Source organism: Pithys albifrons, chromosome 25 (assembly GCF_047495875.1).
Source record: "Pithys albifrons albifrons isolate INPA30051 chromosome 25, PitAlb_v1, whole genome shotgun sequence".
Classification (NCBI taxonomy): domain Eukaryota; kingdom Metazoa; phylum Chordata; class Aves; order Passeriformes; family Thamnophilidae; genus Pithys; species Pithys albifrons.
In genome coordinates, this window is record NC_092482.1 from 2066104 (window position 1) to 2080500 (window position 14397).

Genomic DNA, 14397 nt, shown 5'->3' on the forward strand with positions numbered 1-14397 from the left:
AGTTCGGGGCTGCGGCTCCCGGTGGGATCAGCCGAAACCGGCGGCTGCAGGGCCGGTCCTGCCTCCCGATGTCCCCAAAGGGATGTCCCCAAAGGGACGTGTCCTCCGTGGGGGCGACCTGGCAGCTCCCCGCGGCTGGACCTCCCAAATCCCTTGGGATCTGGGATCAGTTCCAGCTCCTCCCCAGGGATCCCTGAGGGACCTGGGATGCCCTCTGGGGGTCCCGGTGTTCCCATGGGGATCTTGGGTCTGTGCTGGGGCACCCAAGGGATCTGGGAACTGCTGTGGGGGATGTTGGGGATCCCTGAGGGATCTGGGATCTGCTCTGGGGGGTGCTGGAGATTCCTGAGGGATCTGGGATCCACTCTGGGGGGTGTTGGGGATCACTGAAGGTTCTGGGATCTGCTCTGGGGGATGTTGGGGATCCCTGAGGGATTTGGGATCCACTCTTGGGGATGTTTGGAATCCCTGAAGGATCCGGGAATCTGCTCTGGGGAATGCTGGAGATCCCGGGGGGATTTGGGATCCACTCTGAAGGTTGCTGGCGATCCCCGAGGGACCTGCCCTGGAGAATTCCACTGATCCCTGAGGGATCCGCTCTGGGGGATGCTGAGGATTCCCGGGGGATCTGGGATCTCTTCTGGCTCCGATTGGCCAGCGCCAGCCCCGCCCCCTTCGCGTCTCAGCCAATCGTGACGCGGGCACGTGGCGCTGCCGCGCGGCCGCTGCCATCGGATTGGCGGGAGGGAGAGCCCTCTGGAGGGAGCGCGATATGATTGGCTGGAGGGCGGGCGGTGTGGCAGGGGATTGGCTGAGACGCGGCGGGGCGGGGAAAGGCGGAAGTGGCGCCTGCGGACGACATGGAGGTGCGGAGCGGGAGAGGGGCCGGGAGCGGGGATGGAGCGGGAAAGGGCCAGGAACGGGGTTGGGAGTGCGGATGGGAACGGGGCAGGGGCCGGGGATGGAGCGGGAGATGGAGAGGGAAAGGTCCGGGAGCGGGGTCGGGAGCGGGGCAGGGGCCGGGGATGGCGCGGGGGTCCCGCCGCTGCTCCCGCTGCTCCCGGTGCCGGTCGCGCCCCGCCAGCCCCGCTCCGCCCGTGTCCCCCCCGCAGGCCCCTGCCCAGGACTACCGGAACGTGCCCATCGACATCCAAACCAGCAAACTCCTGGGTACGGCCGTGCGGGAAACTCATCCCAGGATCTGTGTCCCACCCCGATCCCTCCTTTCTCCGCCAGACCTGGGGAAGGAGCCGGGAATTCATCTCTGTTTGATCTCATCCCAATTCCTGACCTGGGGAAAAGCTGGGAATTCATCCCTGTGTTTGAATCCTCCATGATCGATCCCTCTTTCCCTTCCCAAACCTGTGAAAGGAGCTGGGAATTTATCCCAGTGTTTGGCCACCCCCCTGACCCCCTTTTTGCCTCCAGACCTGGGAATTCATCCCTGTTTGGCCCTTCCCTTTCACCCTCAGACCTCGAGAAGGAGTCGGGAATCCCTCTCTGTTTGGCCCCATCCCAGTTCCTGCCTTTCCTCTCCTGACCTGGAGAAAGAGCTGGGAATTCATCCCTGTCTTTGGCCCTTCCCTTTCACCCCCAGACTTGGGGAAAGAGCTGGGAATTCATCCCTGTCTTTGGCCCTTCCCGTTCACCCCCAGACTTGGGGAAAGAGCTGGGAATTCATCCCTGTCTTTGGCCGCTCTGGGACATGGGGGGTCTGTGCTCCCCGGAGCCTCATGGGGGGATGTCCCCCAGCCCAGGTGGCCCCCCAGGTGACCCGTGTGCCCCCCTGGCCCAGACTGGCTCGTGGACAGGCGCCACTGCAGCCTGAGGTGGCAGAGCCAAGTGCAGCTCATCCGCCAGCGCATCGACGTGGCCATCCAGGACATGCCGGAGAACCAGGAGATCAAACAGCTCCTGGACGGGGCCTGTGAGTGGGATCAGGGGTTGGGAATGCCAGGAAAGCCGGGACATGGCGTGGGGGGGCACCTGGAGGCTCTTCCTGGGGGTTTGGTACGGTGGGAACACCCCCCTGAGCTGGGGCACAGGAGATGGTGGGGACAGGGCTGAGCTGGGAGGGAATGACCCCCTCCCCCAAATTCCTGGTGGTCCCCCAGACTTCCTGGTGATCCCTCAGACTTCCTGGTGAACCCCCAGACCTCCTGGTGAACCCCCAGACTTCCTGGTGATCCCCCAGACTTCCTGGTGATCCCCCAGACTTCCTGGTGATCCCCCAGACCTCTTGGTGATCCCCCAGACCTCCTGGTGATCCCCCAGACTTCCTGGTGATCCCCCAGACCTCCTGGTGAACCCCCAGACCTCCTGGTGAACCCCCAGACCTCCTGGTGATCCCCCAGACTTCCTGGTGATCCCTCAGACTTCCTGGTGATCCCCCAGACCTCCTGGTGATCCCCCAGACCTCCTGGTGAACCCCCAGACCTCCTGGTGAACCCCCAGACTTCCTGGTGATCCCCCAGACTTCCTGGTGATCCCATCCCACTCTCCACCCCAGACCTGCACTACTTCCACTGCCTGAGGATTGTGGAGATCCTCAAAGGCACCGAGGCCTCCACCAAGAACCTCTTCGGGCATTACTCGTCCCAGCGCATGAGGGTGAGGTGGGGCTGGGGGGGCTCAGCCTTGCTCTCCTTCCTCTCCCTCCTCATCCTCCTCACCCTCCTCTCCCTCCTCCCCAGGACTGGCAGGAGATCGTGGCCCTCTATGAGAAAGAAAACACCTACCTGGGTAAGGCAGGAGGGGCTGGAGAGCCCTTGGGGGGTGTCACTGGGAGGTTTTTGGTCTCCAAACTGGGATAGGATGGGCAGGGAAAGGGCAGATGTGCTGGGATGGCAAATCCCACCGGGCTGAGAGCCCTGTGGTGGTCGGGGCACCCCGAGGGTCCCGTGGGTGACCCCCCCACACCCCTGGGTGCCCCCCAGCCGAGCTCTCCAGCCTCCTGGTGCGCAGCATCAGCTACGAGATCCCGTCCCTGCGGAGGCAGCTGGGGAGGTGCCAGCAGGCCCAGCAGGACTTTTCCCGGCGGGAGGACGAGTGCCAGCTGGGAGCAGCCGAGCTCCGGGAGCGCTTCCTGGGCTCCTGCCGGCAGTACGGCATCAGCGTGAGTGCCAGGGGGGCTGGGCACCCCAAAGTGCCCCCAGGTATACCCCGGACTGCCCCCAGTGTGGCCCAAACTGCCCCCGGTGCGCCCCCCAAACTGCCCCCAAATACACCCCACACTGTCCCCTTACACCCCAAATTGCCCTCAGTGCACCCCGAAAATGCCCCAACACACCCCAAACTGCCCCCAGTGCACCCCCCAAACTGCCCCCAAATACACCTCAAACTGCCCCCAGTGCACCCCCCAAACTGCCCCCAAATACACCCCAAACTGCTCCCAGTGCACCCCCCAAACTGCCCCAACACGCTCCATACTGCCCCCAGTGCACCCCCCAAACTGCCCCCAAATACATCCCATATTGCCCCCAAATACACCCCAAACTGCCCCCAGTGCACTCCCCAAACTGCCCCCAAATACACCCCAGATTGCCACCAAGTACACCCCAAACTGCTCCAAAATATACCCCCAAAACCCCCCAAAACTGCCCTGTGACCAGAGGGTGAACTGCCCCCTCGGGGGGTGCTTTGTCTGCCTGTCCCCCTGCTGTGACAGTCCCCTCCCTGTGCCCAGGGTGACAACGTGCGCCAGGAGCTGCTGGCGCTGGTGAAGGACCTGCCCTCGCTGCTGTGCCAGGTCGGGGCGGGGGTCAGTGCCCTGGGAGAGGCCATCGAGCTGTACCAGGCCTGTGTGGAGTTCGTGTGTGACAGGTGGGGACAGAGGGACAGACCCTGGGGGACAGGGACAGGGGGACAAACCCCTGGGGACAGACCGTGGGGGACAGAGTGACAAACCCCTGGGGACAGACCGTGGGGGACAGTGACAGACCTTGGGGGTCAGGGACAGACACGAGTGACAAACCACCAGGGACAGACCCTGGGGGACAGGGACAGAGTGACAAACTCATGGGGACAGACCCTGAGGGACAGTGACAAAGCCCTGGGGACAGACCCTGAGGGACAGGGACAGAGAGACAAACCCCCAGGGACAGACCCTGAGGGACAGGGACAGACCCTGAGGGACAGGGACAGAGTGACAAACCCCCCGGGGACAGACCCTGAGGGACAGGGACAGACCCGAGTGACAAACCACCGGGGACAGACCCTGAGGGAAGGGGACAGACCCTGGGGGACAGGGACAGACCCTGAGGGACAGGGACAGAGGGACAGGGACAGAGTGACAAACCCCCAGGGACAGACCCTGAGGGACAGGGACAGAGTGACAAAGCCCCGGGACAGACCCCGAGGGACAGGGACAGACCCTGAGGGACAGGGACAGAGGGACAAACCCCCAGGGACAGACCCTGAGGGACAGGGACAGAGTGACAAAGCCCCGGGACAGACCGTGGGGGACAGGGACAGACCCTGAGGGACAGGGACAGAGGGACAAACCCCCAGGGACAGACCCTGCCATCCCCACCGCGGGGCTGCCCCCAGGCTGGGGCTCTCCGGGCGGGATTGGGGGGTCCCGTGGGGGATTGAGGGATGGTCCCAGCACTGATGTCCCCCCCGTGGTGCCCCCCAGCCCTGGCACGGTGGTGGTGCCGCTGCTGAGGCACGTGGCGAGCCGCGGGAACACGACGGTGTTCGAGTGGAGAACGGGGCAGGAGCCGCGGCGGGTGGAGCGGCCGCAGCTGCGGGAGGAGCCGGAGCCGCCCGGGGAGGACGCGGTGGGTGCCGGCGGGGCTGGGAGGGACCCCCGAGTGCCCTGCTGGGTGTTCTTGGGGCTCAGCTGCACCCCCCTGGTGTCTGAGCAGGGTTTGGGGGTCCTTCTCCCTGCAGATTGACTGGGGGGACTTCACGCTGGAGCCCATCCAGGTGGGGGATGGAGCTGCTGCTGATGGGGGGGCTCAGGACGAGGAGATCGACTGGGGCATCACGGTGGAGCCCAGTGCCCAGGTGGGTGAGCCCTCCCTGGTGTTCCTCCCGGGATCAGCCCCTGCTCCAGGGCCCTGGGGGTGTCCTGGGCCCCCCAGTGTCACCGGCTGCCCTTTGTGTCCCAGCAGGACGATGGCATTGACTGGGGGGATGGAGAGGCTGAGCAGGTGCAGATCACGGTGCTGGAGGCTGGTTCTGAGGGTGAGCAGGGCTGGGGGTCCCACAGGGGCCTGGCAGCCCCCACCACACCTTGGTCCCCCTTCCCAGTGCCCTTGGGCACCCTGGCTGAGCACTGGGGGTTTTGGGGATGGAGCAGAGGGCAGGATGTGCTGGGCAGGAACAGGGCAGGTCTTGACCCCACCATGGGGTGATTCTGAGTTGGGGTGGGGGTGAGGACCAAATTGAGCCATGTGGGGTCCCATCTGGGCTCCCCTCACCCCCATCCCACCCCCCAGTGCCCGAGGGAGTCGCCTGTGGCTCCGATGCCCTGACACTGCTGGAAAACCCAGAGACACGGAACCAGTTCATTGATGAGCTCATGGAGGTGGGTGTGGGGTGGCAGCAGGGATGGAGCTCATGGAGGTGAGTGTGGGGTGGCAGCAGGGATGGAGCCCATGGAGGTGGGTGTGGGGTGGCAGCAGGGATGGAGCCCATGGAGGTGGGTGTAGGGTGGCAGCAGGGATGGAGCTCATGGAGGTGGGTGTGGGCTGGCAGCAAGGATGGAGTTCATGGAGGTGGGTGTGGGCTGGCAGCAGGGATGGAGCTCATGGAAGTGAGTGTGGGCTGGCAGCAGGGACAGGGATGGAGCTCATGGAGGTGGGTATGGGGTGGCAGCAGGGGCAGGGATGGAGCCCATGGAGGTGGGTGTGGGCTGGCAGCAGGGGCAGGGATGGAGCCCATGGAGGTGGGTGTGGGCTGGCAGCAGGGGCAGGGATGGAGCCCATGGAGGTGGGTGTGTGGTGGCAGCAGGGATGGAGCCCATGGAGGTGGGTGTGGGGTGGCAGCAGGGGCAGGGATGGAGCTCATGGAGGTGGGTGTGGGGTGGCAGCAGGGGCAGGGATGGAGCTCATGGAGGTGGGTGTGGGGTGGCAGCAGGGATGGAGCCCATGGAGGTGGGTGTGGGCTGGCAGCAGGGGCAGGGATGGAGCCCATGGAGGTGGGTGTGTGGTGGCAGCAGGGGCAGGGGCAGGGATGGAGCCCAGAGTGACCTCTGTCCCCGCAGCTGGAGCTCTTCCTGGCGCAGCGTCTGGTGGAGATGGAGGAGGAGGCCGACATCGTGGCCATGAGCCAGCTCCAGCTGGCCCCAGCCCTGCTGCAGGGCCAGACCAGTGCCCACGTGGGCTCCCAGCTGGCCACGGTCCGGGCACTGCTGGCACAGCTCTGCTCCCGCAGCGTCCAGCACCTCTGCATGATCCTGGCCTCGCCCAGGTGCCCCCCACCCTGGGAACAATCGAGGGCTGGGCTGGGGAGGGGTCATGGGGGATTGGAGCAGGAGGTGGGAGTGTCCTGGGGTGGAGGTTGGATCAGGAGGAGAAGGAGGAGGTGGAGGTGTCCTGGGGTGGGGATGGCACCTGGGGTGACTCTGGAGATGTCCCAGGGTGGGAATGGCATCTGGGGTGGCTCTGGAGGTGTCCCAAGGTGGGGATGGCACCTGGGACAGTTCTGGAGGTGTCCCAAGGCAAGGATGGCACCTGAGATGACTCTGGAGGTGTCCCAAGGTGGGGATGGCACTTGGGACAGTTCTGGAGATGTCCCGAGGCAAAAATGGCACCTGGGGTGGCTCTGGAGGTGTCCTGAGGTGGGGATGGCACCTGGGGTGGCTCTGGAGGTGTCCTGAGGTGGGGATGGCACCTGGGGTGGCTCTGGAGGTGTCCCGAGGCAAGGATGGCACCTGGGGTGGCTCTGGAGGTGTCCTGCCATGGCGATGGCACCTGGGGTGGCTCTGGTGATGTCCTGCCATGGGGATGGCACCTGGGGTGGCTCTGGAGATGTCCTGCCTTGGGGATGGCACCTGGCATGCCCAGGGGGCTGAGGGGGTCCCGGCTGTGCCCCCCAGGTACGTGGACCGTGTGACTGAGCTCCTGAGGCAGAAACTGAGACAGGCAGAGCTGCTCCTGGCCAAGAAGGAGGCGATGGCCCGGAAGCGCCAGGAAGCCCTGGCAGAGCAGGGATCCTTGGAGCCCAAGCTCGACCGGCTGCTGGAGAAGACCAAGGAGCTCCAGAAGCTGGTGAGGGAGGGAGGGAGGGGCACCCTGAGGACCCCCCTTTTGCCCCCTGCCCACCCTGAGCCCCCTGTCTGTGTTGCAGATCGAGGCTGACATCTCCAAGCGCTATGGAGGGCGGCCAGTGAACCTGATGGGCATCAACCTGTGACCCCCACCCCAGAGGGGCAGGGTGGGCCCCCCAGACCCTCCTCCACACCCCTGGGGTGCTGCTGGGTGGCCGTGGCCTCACTGGGAGGTGGATGTTGGGTAATAAAGGCCATTCTCCCACCCATCCACCTGGATTTTTTTGAGGGGGGAAGAAGCCCCAAACCCCCCCGAGGGTGATCCCAGGGATGCCAGAGCCCCCCACGCCCTGCCCTTGGGGTGGCCCTGGTGGGAGGCAGCGCATCCCCCCGGGCTGACAGCCCTCGCCGGGAGGGGCGGCGGGGGGTGATTCGATTTTAATTTCATAGCAGAGCAGTTGATTCATGGCCGGGTGTCGCCGCCGGTGACGCCTGTAATGACTTTCCATCAGCGGCAGAAGCGGAGTGACACCGCTCATTATTCCTGCCGCTCGTTAGCGCGGCGCGGGGGGGCCCCGGGCCCCTCCGGACAGTGAGCGATGGCCCCCATTAATCACCCCCCGCATGGCCCCCCCGGCCGCGCTGGGCTGTACTGGGACACACTGGGCTGGGCAGCGCTGGAGCCCCCCCAGCATCTTTGGGGCGGGGTCTGCCGCGCTCTCTGACGTCACGCATTGGTCACCCCCTCTCTGAAAGGTCACTGGGCCGTGTGAGGGTCTTGTCCTCCCCCCCCGACACGTCACAGCTGGGGCAGGTCTGTCCCCAGGGTTCTGGAGGCTCCTGGCCCCATAGGAGCCACTTGGGGGGCTCCTGGCCCCCCTAGGATCCAGTTGTGGGGGGTTCTGGCCACCTGGAATCCACCTGGGGGCATTTGGGGAGCTCTTGACTCCATGGGATCCACCTGGGGGGCTGTGGGGGTTCCTGGCCCCACGGGATCCAGCTGTGGGGGCTCCTGGCCCCACGGGATCCAGCTCTGAGGGCTCCTGGCCCCACGTGATCCAGCTGTGGGGGCTCCTGGCCCCACGGGATCCAGCTCTGAGGGCTCCTGGCCCCATGAGATCCGGCTGTGGGGGCTCCTGGTCCCACGGGATCCAGCTCTGAGGGCTCCTGGCCCCACGGGATCCAGCTCTGAGGGCTCCTGGCCCCATGGGATCCAGCTGTGGGGGCTCCTGGTCCCATGGGATCCAGCTGTGGGGGCTCCTGGCCCCATGGGATTCAGCTGTGGGGGCTCCTGGTCCCACAGGATCCATTTGGGGAATTGTCAAGGGTGCTGGCCCCGTGGAATTCAGCTGTGGCAGGTCCTGGGATCCACTTGGGGGGCTGTGGCTCCAGCTGTCGCCCCCCACATTCCACACCCCCCCATCGCCCCCTTCCCGGTGCCACCCCCGCGGAGAGGCAACCGGGCTTCGGGGAGCCCCCTCATTACCCCGCTAACGGTGATTAACGGGCTAATTAAACGCTGCCGGTAACTCGCGGCTGGCTGAGGATGGAGCCGGGGAGCGGGGAGGGTCCCTCCGCCAGGGTGGGGGTGCCAGGGGGGTCCCCATCCCGCCAGCACAGCGGGGGCTCAGCGGCGGCTCTGGGGGTCACCACCGCCCTCGTCTCCATAGCGAAGGCATCCGGCACGGGGGGCTCGGGCCATAAAGCCCCTTTATCCCTGGAACTAACGCCCCCCCGCCGCGGGCCCCCGGCCCCTGACCCCCCTGGACCCCTGGCCCGCCCCACAGGTCACGGTGGCCCGGCGGGGGCAAAGGGCAGAGCGCCCGCGGGGGGTCGCGGCTGGCGGAGGGCACCGCGGGGGCTTTGATGGGGAATTCAATGGGCCATGGCCGGGGGGCGGGGGGACAGTGGTGGTGTCCCCCACCCCGCACCCCTCCACCGGGTCCCTGTCACCACCCGGGGTGGCCGCCCCCAGCTTTTGGGGCTTCCTTTAGGGCGTTATAAATATCCCCGTCCCCGCCGTCCCATCGCGGGTGAAATACCGGCCGGCGCAGCCGATCGCTGTTCCCATTATCCCCGACATTCCCGGGAAATGATGACAGGAAGACAAACCACCCCCGGCCCACCCCGGTGGTGGGGATGGGGGGTTTGGGGGCACCTTGTGTGGGGTTTCTGCCTGTGCCCTGTGTCCCTTGGGACGTGGAGACGAAGGGGACATGGCAAGAGGGGACACGGACCAGGGGGGGCACGTGGATGGAGGGGACACGAACTGAGATGTGGGAATGGAGGGGACATGGATGGGGGACAAGAGAGACATGGACAGAGGGGACCCTAATCGGGGAACATGTGGATTTCAGGAACATACAGTCCAAGACAAGGAGCACCCCCCGAAATGCTGGGGTCCCCTGCAGGTCCCTGCCCCCCTTGTGTCCCTGTCCCCACTCTGGGGTGATGCCACCGGCCCACCAGGCTGCAGAAGGGACATCCGCGGCCCTGGCGGGGCTCAGGGCTGAGTTTGCTCCAGACAAAGAGATGGGACAGGGCTGGGAATGGGGATCTCCAGCCCTCGGGGGTGTCAACCCCCGTCCACAGCTCTGGCGGTGCCGGGGAGTGGCTCCGCCTCCCTCCCACCCCCCACGGGGGCCCTGCTGCTGCTCCATCTCACCTGCCAGGGAGGGATTTAATTACCAATTAAGGTCCCTCCATCTGTCCCCGCGTTCCCGCTGCCGTCACATCGCTGACAGCCCGCTCGCTCCATTAGCTGCCGGGCGCAGCCGGGAGCCGGCGCGGGGGTGGCCCCGCGGCCCCACCATCTGCGGGGCGGCCCGCGCCCCCTCCCGCTGTCCCCAACAGCTCCATGGCCGTCCCCAGCCATCCGGCCCCGAAGTCCTTGTCTGTCCTGTGCATCTCTCCTCCATCCATCCATCCATCCATCCATCCATCCATCCATCCATCCATCCATCCATCCATCCATCCATCCATCCATCCCTCTGTCCCTCCAGCTATCCTTGCATTGTTTCCTGCATCCCTCTGTCCAACCCTGCATCCCCTTGTTCCTCCCTCCATCTCTTCCTCCATCTTTTCCTTCATCCCTCTATCCCTCTGTTCATCCCTTCCTGCACGCCTGCATCCTTTCCTGCATCCCTCCCTCCATCCCCCTATCCCTCCCTCCATCCTCACATCCTTTCCTGCATCACTCCATCCCTCTCTCCATCCCTCCATCCTTCTGTCCCTTCCCTCCAGCTATCCCTGCACCTTTCCTGCATCCCTCCATCCTCCATCCCTCCTGTTCGTCCTTCCCTAATTTCTTCCTGTATGCCTCCATCCCTGCATCCTCCCATCCCTCCCTCTTTGCTTCCCTCCATCCCTCCCTCCTTGCAACCCTCCATCCCTCCTTGCATCCCTGAATCCCTTCATCCCTCCTTGCATCCCTGAATCCCTCCCTCCATCCTTGCATCCCTGAATCCCTCCATCCCTCTCCCCACTGCCACCCTGCTGAGGGTGCTCTGCATCCCCCTCCTCGCCCCCTCCACTCCCTCTCAGCCAATTTTTAGGGAGAAGCAGCAGATCCCACGGTCTCCAGGGGTTGGGGATGGCAGAGGGTCTCGGGATGGCACCCCCCCCTCCCTCCCCTGAGCCCCTCGGAGCCCCTCCCGGCTCTCCCTGTGCTTTGCCGCGGGCAGACGCTGCAGCTGCTGAGAGGGCTCCGAATTTCCTCGTTAAAACAACACGGAACGGGGTGACAGATGTCCCAGCACACCCGGGGACCGATGTGTCACCCTGGGGGGACAGCTCCGTGCAGGGGGTGCGGGGTCGGCTGGGCCATGGCCCAGATGGACCGGCTGGGGGGTCCTCCAGAGCCTGGGGATGGGACAGAAACAGGAGAAGGGCACCAGAGAAGGGAAAACCCTCGGGGTTATTTTTTGAGGGGCTCAGTGTGGACACACCCCCTGGCTGGCAGTGCCCATGGGTGTGATGAGCTGGGGAGGATCAGCCAGGGCGTTTTGGGGGTACAGGGGGCTCATCGTGCAGCAGAGCATGGCCAGGAAGGGGGTGCAGCCCCCAGCTGGTCTCTGGGGGCTGCTCGGGCCCCCCAACCCCAGAGGAGGGGGATCCCCAGCCCCACAGCCCCCCGGTCGGGCCATCCATCACCACGACAGCCCAGGGAAAGGCGAGGGGGCCCCTCCCTCGGCACCCCAACCCCTGTACCCCTCCCCGCCCCGGGGGCTTCTTTCCCCTCCTCTTTCCCTTTCTCTTCCCTTCCTCCCCCCGCCCGGGAGACAAAACCCGGCTGACAGGACGAGGCCTGGCCATCCATCAAGGCGGCCGCTGGAACCACCTCCCTCCCACCCTCCGCTAATGAATCCCCCGCCACCACAGCCCCCCAAAACAGCCATCCCTGGCACTGCGTCCCCCGACACGGGCACCCAAACCAGCCACCCCCCAGCACAGTCACCCCAAAACAGTCTCCCCCAGCACGGCTGGCACTGGCACCCCAAAACACCCAACCCTGGCCAGGGGGGCACAGCAGGGTGGGGATGGAGCAAGAGAAGCAGTGACCTGAGTGCAGGGTGACATGGGTGTGGGGGTGACACGGATTTGGGGTGTCAAGGTTTGGAGGTGTCAGGGTTTTGGGGTCCCATGGGACTGGAGGTGACAAGGGGTTGGGGTGAAATGGGATTGGGGGTCTCTGGGTTTTGGGGGTGACAGGGTTTGGGGGCAGTGCAGCCCCAGATTGTCAGGATTTGGGGTGCAGGGTGGCAGAGATGATAAATTTTGGGGGTGGGCTCTCCCAGCTGTGGGGTCAGTGTGGGTTTGGGGGTGCAGTGGGGGGTGGGCGAGCAATGGGGTGCCATGGGGTTGGTGCCCCTCAGCCTTTTCCCTCCTGGGGAAGCCCCCGGTCCGGCAGGTCCCCGTGTGTCCTGTGCCACCCCAGCCCCGCAGTCCAGGGGGGTGAAGCCCCTTTACCCGGGGCCTTTGTCCCCATGTCACCTCAGGGGCACCAGCTGTCACAGCCCGGCACCGAGGGGCCTTCACACTCCTCCTCCTCCTCCTCCTCCTCCTCTTTGTTCTCCGGCTGCCCGCGATGGGGAGGGAGGGGGCAGTGGGGACACAGAGCCCCCCATGATGGGACACCCCACCCCTGTCACAGCCCGGGGAGCAGATGGGGACTCGGGGTGGGTTTTGGGGTACGTTTCATGCCCTGCCCCAACCGTGGGGTGCCCGAGCTCAGGCCGACTCTGGGTTGGGGGGCTCCAGGGTGGGTCCCCCTCTATTCCACCAACCGCGGTTTTAGGGTGGGGGTTCCCACCGAGCCTTTGCCACCCATTGAGGGGGGCAGATCCAGGGCAGGAGGGGGACACAGCTGGGGAGGGGACACAGTGGCTGTGGGGACACGAGGGGGGTCTCCCGAAGCAGAGGGGCTTTGGGGGGCACAGAAGGGTTCTGGGGGGGTCCCAGCTGCGGGGACATCTGCAGGGCCCCTCCCTCAGGGGAACACGGGCAGCTCTGCCAGCTGCTCCCCCTGCCCGGCCTGGATTTGGGGGTCCATCCATCAATGTCTGCCCGGGACGCCGCCCCCCCCAAGACCCCCGCAGGTGGGCTGGATGGAGTGGGGGGTTCCAAGGGGCGACGGGAGGGAATTTGGGGCGCCACTCGCGTGTTGGGGCGGCACACACCTTTGGGGACACGTGGCTGCACGGTGGGGGTGACCACAGGAGGGGCTGGGGCAGGTGGGGAGGGGGTCTGGGGGGGCTCCGGGGAGGGGATGTGGGGAAAGGGGGATTCATGGGGGCGGGGTGTCTCGCGTGGGGTGGGGTGGCCCTGGGTTTGGGGAGGGGTTCAGGGCGGAGGGTTCTGGAGATTTGGGGGTCCCAGTTTTGGGGGGGCTTAGGGTGGGGATCCCAGTTTGAGGGGAGCTCAGGATGGGGGTCCCAGTTTCGGGGGGGCTCAGGATGGGGGTTCCGGTTTTCGCGGGGGTTCAGGGTGGGGGTCCCAGTTTCGGGGGGGCTCAGGGTGGGGGTCCCGATTTTGGGGGAGCTGTGGGTGGGGGTCCCGGTTTTGGGGGGGCTCCGGGTGGGGGTCCCGGTCGCTGCCCCACCGGCACCGGCAGGTGGCGCTGCAGGACCGCGAATGAGCACACGGGGCGGAGCCAACGTGGGCGTGGGCGTGGCCATGTACCATATAAGGAGGTTTCGGGGCGGGGTTATGTAAATGAGCCTGGATCGCTGTGGGCGCGTCCCGCGGCGGTCCCTTGGAAAGAGGGTTCCCAGGAAGGGGGTGATCCCAAAATTCAGGGGTCCCCAGGCTCTGTCGCAAGGTTGGGGGGTGTCTGTAGGGTGGGGGGGTTTCAGGAAGGGGGGAATCCCCAAATGAAGAGGTCTCTAGACTGTGTTCCAAGGGTGGGGGGCGTCTGTAGGTTGGGGGGTTCCCAAGGAAGGGGGTGACCCCAAAATCAAGGGGTCCCCAGGCTCTGTCACAAGGGTGGGGGGCATCTGTAGGGTGGGGGGTTCTCAGGAAGGGGGGATCCCAAAATTAAGGGATCCCTAGTCTGGGTGTCTACAGGATGAGGGGTTCCCAAGGAACGGGGTGACCCCAAAATCAAGGGGTCCCCAGGCTCTGTCGCAAGGCTGGGGGTTGTCTGTAGGGTGGGGGGTTCTCAGGAAGGGGGGATCCCAAAATCAAGGGGTCTCTAGACTGTGTTCCAAGGGTGGGGGGCGTCTGTAGGTTGGGGGGTTCCCAAGGAAGGGGTGACCCCAAAATCAAGTGGTCCCCAGGCTTTGTCGCAAGGTTGGGGGGTGTCTGTAGGGTGGGGGGTTCTCAGGAAGGGGGGATCCCAAAATTAAGGGATCCCTAGTCTGGGTGTCTACAGGATGAGGGGTTCCCAAGGAACGGGGTGACCCCAAAATCAAGGGGTCCCCAGGCTCTGTCGCAAGGCTGGGGGGTGTCTGTAGGGTGGGGGGTTCTCAGGAAGGGGGGATCCCAAAATCAAGGGGTCTCTAGACTGTGTTCCAAGGGTGGGGGGCATCTGCAGGGTGTGGGGCTCCCAAGAAAGTGGAGATCCCAAAATTAAGGTGTCTCTGGGCTGCGTGTCCACAGGGTGGGGGGTTCTCAGGAAGGGGGGATCCCAAAATCAAGGGATCCCTAGTCTGGGTGTCTGCAGGGTGTGGGGTTCCCAAGGA

At 65.4% G+C, this 14397-nt stretch overlaps 1 protein-coding gene across 3 annotated transcripts; it reads left to right on the top strand.

Moving 5' to 3' along the window:
* The first annotated feature begins 836 nt into the window (after window positions 1-836).
* CDK5RAP3 (CDK5 regulatory subunit associated protein 3) lies at window positions 837-7478 on the top strand. Of its 3 annotated transcripts, none has more exons than XM_071577273.1 (14): window positions 837-866; window positions 1113-1170; window positions 1796-1927; window positions 2510-2610; window positions 2694-2742; window positions 2937-3115; window positions 3686-3822; window positions 4637-4781; window positions 4894-5010; window positions 5115-5190; window positions 5445-5533; window positions 6212-6417; window positions 7046-7217; window positions 7297-7478. In XM_071577273.1, the coding sequence occupies exons 1-14, from the start codon at window positions 861-863 to the stop codon at window positions 7360-7362; spliced, it is 1533 nt and encodes a 510-aa protein (XP_071433374.1). In that variant the 5' UTR covers window positions 837-860; the 3' UTR covers window positions 7363-7478. The 3 variants fall into 3 exon arrangements, with proteins under 3 accessions (XP_071433374.1, XP_071433375.1, XP_071433376.1); XM_071577274.1 differs by having other exon boundaries at window positions 5118-5190; XM_071577275.1 differs by lacking the exon at window positions 837-866 and having other exon boundaries at window positions 1758-1927.
* The last annotated feature ends 6919 nt before the right edge of the window (window positions 7479-14397 follow it).